Source organism: Centroberyx gerrardi, chromosome 23 (genome assembly GCF_048128805.1).
Source record: "Centroberyx gerrardi isolate f3 chromosome 23, fCenGer3.hap1.cur.20231027, whole genome shotgun sequence".
NCBI lineage: Eukaryota > Metazoa > Chordata > Actinopteri > Beryciformes > Berycidae > Centroberyx > Centroberyx gerrardi.
In genome coordinates, this window is record NC_136019.1 from 15,250,216 (window position 1) to 15,262,904 (window position 12,689).

Here is a 12,689-nt window from a genome sequence, read left to right on the forward strand (position 1 = left end):
CTGTCGTAACGCAGCCACAAGCTACTGGTGTAAGCATCATTCTGCCCTAATAGATCATGGCTCCCTTCATTGTCCATCAAAAGAACTGGGCTTACATTACCCAGCCTGCCACTCATTTCTGCAATTAGAATAGAATAGAATGTGAATATAATAGATGTCCACTATATAAAAAATTTATATTTTCATCTCAGTGTATTCTTGTTTTCTGTTGCAGTTGTAATACTGCACATAGGCAGAAGGTGGCATCAAAACCGTTCTAGGTGTCTGTCGAGTTGCAGAGAATGGAAAACACAACAGAAGAGCAAAAAAAGAAAACAAAAAAGAAATGGTCCATTTTACATATTTTTATTAAAGTTGCATAAAAGTGTAACAAAATTGGGCAAAAACAAGACCTGTTGTTGATATTGCTACATTTGTTTGTTGGTTTGATTTAATCATTGTCCAAAAAACAACACCGCTCCTCTAATCAGCATGGTTTAGCTCTTGTATTTAGCCTCAATGATAATAATCAGTATATATAGTTTTTTTTTGTTTTTTTTTTGCAATTTTCCCCAACAGTAAAAAAACAGACTTCTCAATAACAGTCTAAGAAGGTATAATCCAAACCTGGATTTAGAAATGAAAATCCACTCAAATTCAATGACTGATTGAGCTTGCCTGGGACAATTCAACATCAAAATGTCTCCAAAAAAATGCAGACCCAGCTGATTTAGACCCCCCCTCCCTCCCCTCCAGGCAGGCAAAAGCAATCGCACCAAAGAGTATCTGAATGGATTTTTTTCGACTACATGTTAATCCAAGGCCCGGCATAAGTGTCATGATCACAATAAAAACAGACCAGTATTCAAATGGTAAATGTAAAGAACGTTGTTTATCTAAACAAAACCACTGTATCAAGGCCTAAGTATTAAACACTCACTTCTAAAAAAAAAACCAATAACAGAATCTCCTTTTATTTTTCAAAAAAAAGAGAAGAAAAGGAGCGGCAGACAGAAGATCCTAGATTCTCCACGTGCCGCAGTTCTGCTCGGTAACGCACGTTTTTACCGGTTTGCGTTACCTTTTTAAAAATGAATGTCTCCCGTTTATTTGGTTTGTGTAACATAAATAATACCTAAGGCAACATCTGTTTAAAAAACAAAAAAAGGGGACTGAAGGAGGGGTAGAGGAAGAATAGAGGGACGGAGGGATGAAAATAGATGGGAGGAGGAGAAGGGGGGGATGCCAAGAAGAAATGACAGAGCAGCAAGACAGAAATGGGCCAGTGTGTGTGTGTGTGTGTGTGTGTGTGTGTGTGTGTGTTTGGTGCTGAGAGAGACAGAGAGTCCATAGTGGAGGTCTGCTGTCGCCACAGGTGTTAGCGATTGGCCATAGGAATCACGGCAAATCCTACTGCTTCTCCCATTGGCCGATGGGACCTCGTTCTCTGATCTGATTGGCTCAGAACCAGGAACAGATGGCTTATTCTTGGAGATGATTGGCAGCTGCAGCAGGGAAACACTGAGAGCTTGTGTCACAGCCAAGGACCTTTCTCCCTCTCTCTCTCTCTCTCTCTCTCTCTGTGTACATGTGGAGGAAAGTGTGTGGCAGAGCGAGAGAGAGGCAGAGCGAGAGAGATGGTGCCAGTGTGCACATCTGTGTGAGAGGCAGCTGTGGTTTGTAAATGTGTTTCCGTTGCCTCCGCCCCAAGGGTGGCCTGTGTGTGTGTGTGTGTATGAGAGAGAGAGAGAGAGAGAGAGAGAGAGAGAGAGAGAGAGAGAGAGAGAGAGAGAGAGAGAGAGAATGCATTTAAACAGCTTCAATTTTCCACAGTGGCCTGTCCTCCCCCTTTTTCTCCCCTCCCTCCTCTCCTCTCCTCCTCCCCTCCAACCCTCTCATTGGTGACAGCCTGAGGAAGTTCAGAGGCTGCACACCGACGCTGCGCTCACAGGCCATTTTCAAAGTTTCCGCGTACGTGTTGAGCGCTCTGAACGGACCTCTGGCCAACCAAAAGAAAACAATGTGGTGGACAAAATTTCTCAAGAAAAAGGAGAGAAAGAGAGAGAGAGAGAGATAAAAAACAAGGCAGCTTTGTTCTGGGTCCCCCTGTCGGTCTGTCAGTGTGTGTGTAACAAGATGCATCAAAAATAACAAAAAAAACAGGAACCAGTCCTATACTAAAAATCAAATTTGTCGTACAGAACAGCAGAATATACAGGCCAGAAAACACTCCTATAATAATGTTGCCATACATTATGTAGCAACACATACACACACACACGTAGCATTTAGCAACACACAGACGTACACATGTATGTGCAGGCTGGACAGCATCGGCCTCTAAAGAGCCTTTGCTTTAAGGCTGCACTACGCATTTCAGGGAGGGAAAAAATCACTTTGCACTCTTTCTTTGCAAAGACCTCGAATTATTTGCAAGCGCACCCCACCTAAAAGAACCTGTTTCTATTCTTGCCTCAAAGCAAGATGTGTCTTTTTACTCTAAATGTGGTAGGAGGGTACGACCACCACAGCCAACCTTGACTTTTCTTTTTTTTTTAGGTTCAGCCTGTGTTCCAGGGATCAAATTTTCCTCTTGGGACAATTATGCCGCGCTGAAGATATACCATACACTTCTTTTTGGTCTGAGGTTCAGATTTCCTTCCCAGAATGACATAGTGCAGATTTTCAACAGACGCTGTCTTTACCAGACAAGCCTCGTGACTAAAAAAAGAGTCTGTTCACTAGGGTATTCAAACGCACCACTGTAGAAAATGCCTTAGATTAGGAGGGAGGGGTGGTGGTGGGAATTAGCGGAAAAAGAGTGGCGTGACCCGCAAAAACTACAAGTCATTTAATAAGCAAAACTCAAGTCATGTGACTAACCCCACACCCTCAAACCGAACCAGTAAACAACTAAATAAAGAGAATATAGTCATAGTTTAAACATGGCCGGTAGCTAGATCATTTACAACAAGTTGAAACCCCTTACAAATAACATAGAAAAACAAAACAATCTCATTGGTTGAGATGTAAGCCCTGCTTAGATCTGATTGGCTGCTTCGATTAAGTCCCCCTCCTCCCTCCCCCATCCTCCTTCTTCATCGTTAAATCTTCCTCCTCGCTCCACTTGGCTTTTACTTTCCTCTTCCTCTTGTCTCTTCTTCCGTCTCCCTCTCTCTCTCTTGCTGTCCTCTCAGGAATTATGGGATTGATCTCAGCTCCTCTTCTTCTTGCCGAGGGCAGATAGAGATGGGAGGTGGTATAGGGGGGCGGGGCAGGAGGAAGAGGAAGGTGAGGAGGAAGAGGAGTAAAGCCAAACAAAAGGTGTAGGAGGGGCAGGAGTGAGTGAGGGAGGGAGGGAATGAGGGAGGTTGCCTGGATAAAGACCACTGAATCGTTCACTTTCATTTCCACTTGTATTCATTTGTTAACCACATGTTCCATTGGGAAGCAGGGTTGAGTGTGGAGGCTGTGATTGGTCAGGAATTCAAATATCAGAACTGAAATATCATTGGTCCGAGGGGACGATCAAATCGCTGATGAATTCAGGAAAGAAGCCCCAAAGACAACGAATCGCCGGTTTTAAAAACAACGAAAAATAAAGGCGATTCATTGGGGCTGGATCCAGGCAACGAGGGAAGAGGAGGCTCTTTTCCATTCTGTGGGAGAGATGGAGGGAAGGAAGGAGAAGAGACAGAGGCGAGGGCCTGACGGAGGAGGGGGTTGAGACAAGAACGAACGAGGTTCAGCTACGTTATTTCACGGAGAACTTCTGCATCCCTCTGACAGAGAGAGAGAGAGAGACTGAATAAACAGAAGGACAGGAAACTAAAGGGACGGGGAGCGCTAGGAAGACGAGAGGTGAGGGCCGAGGATGGAGGGATGGATGGAGGGGAAAACGTAGGGATGCGATCATTTCTTCTGAGGCGTGGAGAGCTTCTGCATCCCTCGGATCTTGTCGAGCAGTTCTGAGACAAAGTCCTACAGGAAGACGGGACGGACAAAAGACACACAGGGGTTAAACAAAAAAACTCATAACATTTGATAGATGTGAGGTTACATAGTCTGGGGATGGGTAGAGGAAGGAAGGAAAGAAAAAGAAAGAAAGAAAGACAAGTCTTACCTCAGTAGGCTTAAAACAGTCAACCAGTAGGTCCTGCAACACAATAATAGACAGTATGAAATTATACATTGTGTTTATGTTGCTTACATGCATGTGTGTGTCCTTTTACAGAAGTGTGTGTGTGTTTTTGCATCTTACCTTGACCCTGGCTGCCCGTTCGACGTCACTGGGCATGTCCAGCAGTTCATCCACATCTATCTCCAGCTCTGGAATGGCCTCCTCCTATCACACACACACACACACACACACACACACACACACACACACAAGAAGAGAGCGCATTGAGAGACAAAATCCACAGTGACTCCTGTCGCACACACAAGCATGCAAATATTTGACTGGTTTACTAACACTGCATGTGAGAGACCGAAGGTGACAGCTCACTGTCAGCAAAACCCACTGCATGCACACACACACACACACACACCCTACAGAGTTTGCCAGCTCCACTTGTGCTCTTCCTGCCCAAATGTACACCATATAAAACAGCTTTCATGAGCCCAGCCATAGTTTTATATAGAATAATGCATGATGCAAGTATGTGTCACTTATTCCATACAGACTTAATTCTAGCGTTGCATTCTGCTAAAAAAAAAAAGTAATTTTCAAGTAGGTGCTTATTATGTTTGGACATTTATAGGGTTGGTTGGTGTATTCTTAGCGCCTGTGTTTATGTTATGAAGCTGTCTGGAAGTGGCCCAGCACGGGCATTTCTAGATTCCTGCATGGTGTGGTTATGCTGACTGATGGAGGTCCGGCCCTGAACACTAGGGGGCGCTGCCCTTCCATCACCTCACATGTACTGTGTCTCCAGAGAGAGACAAGAGAGGAGAGACAGAAAAAGAAACAGAGCAGCAAACAGACAGACCTTAAAACCCCAGTCCAGAATGTATTTGGCTAAGTACGTTTTAGGTATATTCACACAGATTGTAAATGAGCTTGTGCTGTATATCGAGAACAGTTCTGCACTTTTCACAAAGGTCAAAAGACAACACACACACACTGTTTCAACAAGGGGCGCCATACTGTCATGATGGAACACATGGCTGGAGAGACAAGACATGAAGACATGAATCGCTGGCAGGCAAGGCAGCAAACTTAAATCAAAGAGAGAGAGAAGAGACAAGAGGAACTACAGAGATATGGCAAATAATGATACCATTCACTTCTGTGTGTGTGTGTGTGTGTGTGTGTGTGTGTGTGTGTGTGTGTATGAAATGTTCCTCAATAAGATATTGTCACAATTTTAAAAATGTGACACCTCTGATAAAAATCATCACTGTCATCAAATTCAAATCTCCCTATGGGTTATTACTGATATTATTAGTTATCTGAAGACTTTAGCTTATCAAATTTTAATTTTATGCATAATCAGTTGTGCTTTTCGAGTATGAAGTGATGAAGGTAATCAGGTAATATTGTTTTCCAAAAGAAATACACAGTGTTTTTGGAAATAAACCTTTACTATGGATTTTAAGGGCGTACTAGCTTCTAGGAAGGATATAGATGTCACTCTTTTAATAAATAAAGCTGAAGTGTGAGTTTGTGGTTTTCTATAAGTGCCTTTGTCTCTCTCTTTCTCTCCCTCTATAAGAGAATCTGTTTTCTCTCTCGCTCTCTCTTGTCCTCCCTCTTCCTCCTCGCCACGCCTTCTCTCTTTCTCTCGCTCGTTCTTTTCCTCCGATTAAGTTGGGTCGTTCAATAAAAAGTGGTTTAATAGTCGCCCTCTCTCTCTCTCCATCTGTCTCACTTACACACATTGGCTCAGTGTGTGCTGTCAAAGCAGTCCACCACTGGCTACTGCAACACACACACACATCCACACACACAAACAGAGACACACACTCGTTTCCCCTCTTTTCCAGCTCAATTGCTACCCTACATTCATGCCATTCTCTAGTAATCTCTCTCTCTTTCTCTCTCTCCCTCTCTCTCATCCTCCCCCTCGGTTAGAGTTGCCCACACCAGCTGTCTCTGCACCTGCCCAACTGCCCCCTACCCCAGCACACACAGGGAGAGAGAGAGAGAGAGCGCGAGTGAGCGAGAGAGAGCGAGAGAGAGAGAGAGAGAGAGAGAGAGACACAGGGAGAGGCAGAGGGAGAGAGGGAGAAGGAGAGGGAGAGAAAGAACTACACTTGTGAGTTGACACAAACGCACATTGACAGACAGGCGCACTGGCTTATTTTCAAGATGCGTGCACAGTAAGTGTGTATCTGTGCGTGCCTGCGTGTGTGTGTATGTGTATATGTGCGTGTGTGTGTATGTGTGTCTACAACAGTTCTTTGCTCAGAAAAACTCTTCAGCACCAAAGACATCCTTTCTCCGTTACACACACCTCGCACACACATGGATTAAAGAATTATAAAACGGGCATTAATAAGTCTGAGCTGGAAGAAGTGTGTATGTGTGTGTGTGTGTGTGTGTGTGTGTGTGTGTGTGTGTTGGGGGGGTATGAGGATTTAATTCTGAGCAGAAGAGGCTGTGTGTGTGAGATAGTGACGAAGGTGACAGACAGACTTACTGTCAGCAGCGACGGTAACACACACACACACACACACACACATATGAACAAGCTGACATGCAGACATACTGTAAGAAGCAACGCAGACAAAAATGTGGAAAAAAATGTGCACACACACTTATACAGAAAGCTGATAGTAAGACATTTAAGCAGCAGAGGCAAAAAGAGGTACACCCTCTCTCTCTCTGTGTGTGTGCACTCATTCACGTGCACACACACACACACACACACACACACACACACACACATACACAGGGCAGAACAAGCCGACATTCAGAGAGATCTGCTGTATTTAAGCAGTGGCAGACAGACACAAAGGTGCACACACACTCCCACAGACATGGACAAGCTGATACTGCAGACATATTAAAGCTGTCTGTGATTCACACACACACACACACACACACACACACACACACACACACACACACACACACACACACACACACACACACACACACACACACACACACACACACACACACACAGGGGCTGAGGAATCTGACACAAAGGCTGTTCTGCACAACATGTGGGCACCATGTGCTACTACCAGACAGAGAGAGAGAGAGAAAGAAAGAAAGAGTGATGGTCTGGACCAGTGGATGAGGATTCAGAGCCCCAATCCAGAATTTATTTGGCCATAGAGAGAGACAGAGACAGATGAGACAGAGACCGAATTACATACAAAGACAGAATTGTTTTATTTGAAAATATATTCCAAGTATTTGTTGTGAAACTTCCAGTAGTGCTTGGCTGAGACATTTGTTTTGGATTTTAACTTTTTGTATTGTCTCTATAGCAACATGGTTAAACTACTTTTGCTTTTCGATCTCTATGATGTACAGTACTTCCAAGGTAAATGTAATGTACCGATTGCTTTGCGATCTACTGAAAAGCTTTGGTAACTCTGGTTCGCTTCCATTCAAGCCAATACGGCATACTTGAAAATGAATTGAAATTGAATTGAGAGAGGGTGTTAAATCTGAGAGGGGGGAAGGGAACGCCAAGAGGAAGGAAGGTAAGAGGTTAAGGAGCGTATAGAGGGGAGGGAGAGAGGGAGCTGTTGAGTGGAGGAGAGGGAAGTGGAGAGAGAGGAGAGAGAGGAGGAGGAGGAGCAGCAGTGTTGAAAAAGGCCGGAAGACAGGCTTCAGAGAGGAGACACAAAGAAAGCGGGGAATCACGAGGGAGGATTTCAAAATAAACCTCCAGAGTGGCTTACTGGACCAGACTACAGTCTAGGGTTTTTTTTCTGCTGGCTGTCGATTTAATATGGGCTCAAATCAGGCTGAAAGATGGCTACAAGGCATTAGCACATACTGAGGGGTTGTGTGAAAAGTAGTCATGTCTGGAACAAATTCAGTTCAAGTAGTTTGGAGTTAAATGACGGCATATCTGATTTATCCTACACTGAGAATCTTTTCAGTCCATCTGAAAATCATTGACCTTAATGTATCGAACACTGATGCAGTCACATTGCAACTTCTTAACGATACATGTGCAAGTTAATGGGGTTTAAGACAGTGTTTAAGTAAATAGTTTGCAATGCAAGTGCAAGATTTTTCAGAGAAACTGCTTTCGGCCCCATTTGGTTGCACTAGGATTGCTTACAAGGGCTAACAACCTCTGCAACAACCAAATCACCTGAGAAGCAGGACTTTCATGTCATGATAAATCAGACTTCTTCAGAAACCTTTAACATGATTACACGCAGTCTTAACACACACAGATGGCCAATATTGCCATAAGCAGAATTAACAATTTGACAGAAGCAGTGGAAACAAAGGTGTAATGTAAAAATGCTGTCAAAATTGCAGACAAATTTGCGTACCATTTCTGCAAAATGCAAATCAATTATTGCAGCTTTTCAAATATAATAATACTATTTCTGACAAGCTTGCAAATGTGATGCACACTACCACACTGAAGAGACAGAGAGAGAGACAGAATGAGAGAGCGATAAACAGAAAAACAGACATACACTGTCTGGAGGCTGCTTACAGAATAAAGAGGAATGAGATGTGACAGTATGAGAGCGTGTGTCTGTGTCTGTGGGTCTGTGGGTCTGTGTGTGTGTGTGTGTGTTTGTGTGTAGGTCAGAGTCATAGTACTATTTCTCTCACAGGGGGCTGTGTGGCGGCTGCAGACTTGGACAGATCAAATACCAGATACTGCCCTCTCACCGGACACATAAGCTACACACACAGACACATTCACAAGTAGGTCAGTGCCCTCATGTTACAATGAAAAGGCCTATGATGAGTATTGTAAACATCTGTGGAAAGGGAAGTGATGAGAAAGAAGCAGGGGGTCAAGTCGGGGATTCCTCAAGGAAGTTCAGTCGAAGACTAGATTTACCTGCAGCCTAACAATCTGTAAACAGAGTATCCTAACTGGCCTCAAATCAGATTAAAGCTTCAACGGTGTGATTGTGCTTTACTTGTGTCTATGAACAACTCTTACAGTACAATTTTTGGACTATTTCAGTCGAGACAGTCCGATAATCCAGTTGTGGGCTGCATTTGAGACCTAAACGATGGAGATGTTAAGTATGGGAAAACATATCAGTAACAACATCATGATGTTACTGATATGTTTTCCATACTTCCCATGTTACATGGGAAATTCCCACCAGCTGGCAGTGAAATGCTGGTGAGTTTGTGTACTCAACCATCCACTTTGGCAGGTAGCCAGCCATCATTTGATAGCCCTTTTCTACTGTAAAAATGAATTTGGCTGGGGAAATGGTCAGAGAGGCGAGTTACTTTTAACATGTACAAGCCATTGTGTGTAGTGGATATGAATGCATGGCTAATGAAATGAAAATATAAATCCATATTGAGTGTTATGAGCTGGATACAACACAAAAGTGGGTCAGTAGAGGCAGCTTCATGTTGGAGTGTAGACGTGTTAGTAGGTCACAGAGGCCACCTACAGGGATTACACTGCATGCCTGCCAGTGTTAACAGATAACATGCTAAAACTGATACCTATGATCATATCAGTATAAGCCGTTTATGTGCTTGTGTGTGTGACAGAGTGTGAGAAAGAAAGCCAGAAAGAAAGCAGTAGAGACTAGTGAAGTAAACACAAAAGGTAGAGTAAGAGAAACAGATAGAGATACTATGGATATTTGAATAGGCTTAAGGTTTAAGCAGTTTGTTGTTAAAACTTTATTAGCTGGGTTTGGCCGCGCCAAAAGCCATCACCTTCTTGGACTCGGTTCAAACTGGCTGATGGATAGTCAGACTCTCGCTTTCCTACTGAGAAATAGACTTCAGGAGAGCGGATAGCCCACTCTCGTAATAAGAAAAGAAAAAATGTTTTGGCTAGCACTGAGGTAAAGGGAGAAAAAGAGGGAGGAAGGAAGTTGGAGACAGAGGGAAGAGATGGTTGGAGCAGCAAGGAAGGAGGAAGAGGAAGGAGTAGGAAAAGTAGGCCGCGAAGCGCTAAACAAAGCTCCCATACACCCAAATTTCCGTGTGTGTGTGTGTGTATGTTTTGACTCCAAGTCTTTGCATACTCAGCCTTATGCATCCATTAGGAAAGAATAAACCTCTTTGTTCTTTAATATTCTTTTCTATTCAGTACTAAGGGATTCCCTACAATAAAGTCAGTCCTGTAAGAAAGTGTTTGCAGTGTGTGTGTGTGTCATCATAACTATTACCCTTGCCTTGGTTGACTTGTCACAATGATTCAGGTACAAAAAAATGCATGAATGCTGATAATGGCTTTCTACTGCACAGTTCTACACACACACACACACACACACACACACACACACACACACACACACACACACACACACACACACACACACAGCCGGTCTGTCGGGAACATAGGAAGAGGCATAGCCGAGATAGTTTCAGTGTTAGTGTGCATTTCAGTTCTCACAGCTGAGAGAACATGGTGTCCACACACACACACACCAATTTTACACTTCGGGTTGTTGGCATCAGAGTTTCCCCTACACTAACTTTAAATCCAAGAGTCATGTCATCACCAATAGGATGTTAAATCTCTTAAATGGAGAAAAATTGGATTGTATCGCAGTCATTTTTGTCTAATGATCCAAATCAAATGTCCTGAGTCTCTTTCGTTCAGTGGAAGTAATAAATCATTCAGTACTGGGTCAATACTTAAAGTTCAGCAGTTACAAACAGTATCGGTTGTGAAAAGGGATTATCAGTGCATCACTAACAGAAAGAGCACGTCATCTCATCCGGTGAAGTGTGTTGAGGGAAAGATAAGGGGGTGGGTGGAGTGGGTGAAAGGAGGAAATAGAGAGAAGAGAGATGATAACAAGATGGAGAGATGGACAAACAGGAGGGCTGCTGGACGCCAATGAAAGAGTTTCATTTCAAAGAGCAGAAAACATCTTGGCGAGAGATTAGATGTCGAGTGATTATGGATTTTTGAAGTCTGATACCGAGCAAAAATTTTAAAAAAAGAGGACAAACAAGAGAGGAGAGATAGTAAAGAAACAGCCAATTACAATGATTCTGGTAATATTTTCATACATCATACATTCAGTTTTGCCTGAATGACACCAGACAAGTTAGCAGCATTTTTCCTGGTCAAAATAAAAGGATGGATAAAGCTGAAGTGTTAAAAAATTAAAGTTGAAAGTGCTTTTGTCTCCATCTTTGTTGCTAAGTGCTCATTGTTGTGGTGTTTCTGCACTGCACTTCCCAGAAATCACCTGTCAATCAAACGGTGTGTCCAGTACTGTGACGTCTTTTTCTTTGGATTTTCTGTTGATAAAGTCTGGCGCTCTTTTCGTGGTCTGTTCAGCCATGGTGGCTATCACTGCTCATGCTAACTACCCAGTTCTTCTTCTGTTTATTCCAAACCATCCGGGAACGTAAAACGCATCACTTACTGTGCGGCAGAGGAGTTTTCCCAGGAAAAACCTACCAGACACTGAGTGTTAGAACAGCAAATGTAAAAGCTTTCATGAACTGGATATAGGCTGAATCACTATGTGTTGGCAATAGCAAAGAGAGAAAAGCGCCCATTTATTTCTATGAAAATTACCAATTACCAGTTATTCAGAAAAGGTTTAATCAGCTCTGATTGTTTGGTCTACTGCTACTAGAGGTGTCATCTGATTAACACAGACCGTTAGACACACAGGCGATAATACAGGCATGGACATGGTGGAAAAGTACTGGGCTTGAACCCTCTTCCTGGATCTCTATCTTTCTCTTCCTCTATCCTTTTATCTTTGTCTCCTTTGATACCTTTCTTCTCTTGTTTGTATTGCTGCACTGTGCTTCTCTGCATTGTGTTTCTCTCTTACAAATCACCATCTGTGTGTGTGTGTGACGGCAGTTGATCATGGCTTATGGGCCACCTTGCTGCTGGCATGACATTTCTTATGAGACATAGAGAGAGAGAGTCAACAAGGGGTCAACAAGGGTGTGGGGATTAGGGCTGCATTGTGTCAGTCATCGCCTGCTGCTTTCCATCTCTTCTATCTCCTTCTGTCTCTCGCTCACACACACACACACGACTGCTTATGAGGAATCTGCAGGTCTTAGAAAAACAAACACACTACTGTGGCCGGCTTCCCTCTTGGTCTCTCCACTCAAACACCTCTGATCTAGTTTCCGCTCCTCTCTTCTCCCTGCGAAATCAGTTTCAGGTCGCAAAAACCTGTGGGTCCCCAGAAAAAAAGGTTTTCAAGCTGCTGATGTCAGTTTGTCTCTCTGCTGGTGGTCGGCAGTGAGAGGGTTAACATACCAGCTCACCCAGATACTTCCTGTCTGGTCACGTGACCTCGGGAGATAGCGGGGGAGGGGAGGGAGAACGATATCCATGGGAAATGGCTGGCTGAGCGTGTGTGCGTGTGAGAGAATGTGTGTGTGCGTGTCTCAGAGAGTTAACAATGTGTGTGTGTGAGAGTTCAGAGAAAGACTTTGAGAGGACAGAGTTGACAGAAGCACAATGGGAATGACTGTGTGTGTGCGCACAATTAAGATAAGTGATGACTGGCTAGTCTAATGAAAATGTGGCCTAAAACGCCATGAACCCCAGCAGTCAATAATCAATACAATGCAATGTACT

The 12,689-nt window shown here is 43.6% G+C and overlaps 2 protein-coding genes across 3 annotated transcripts in view; one reads left to right on the forward strand and one right to left on the reverse strand.

The window, feature by feature from the left end:
- plcb3 (phospholipase C, beta 3 (phosphatidylinositol-specific)) overlaps window positions 1-12,689 on the forward strand; it is a 194,893-nt gene that overhangs the window by 99,015 nt on the left and 83,189 nt on the right. The gene's annotated exons all lie outside the window — the stretch shown is intronic.
- ppp1r14bb (protein phosphatase 1, regulatory (inhibitor) subunit 14Bb) overlaps window positions 1,865-12,689 on the reverse strand; it is a 26,030-nt gene continuing 15,205 nt past the window's right edge. Inside the window, exons 2-4 of the mRNA XM_071894259.2 lie at window positions 4,241-4,324; window positions 4,103-4,135; window positions 1,865-3,960 (exon numbers count right to left, since the gene is read on the reverse strand). Coding sequence (XP_071750360.1) covers window positions 3,892-3,960; window positions 4,103-4,135; window positions 4,241-4,324 — 186 coding nt within the window. The 3' untranslated portion in view covers window positions 1,865-3,891. The remainder of the gene's footprint in view (window positions 3,961-4,102; window positions 4,136-4,240; window positions 4,325-12,689) is intronic.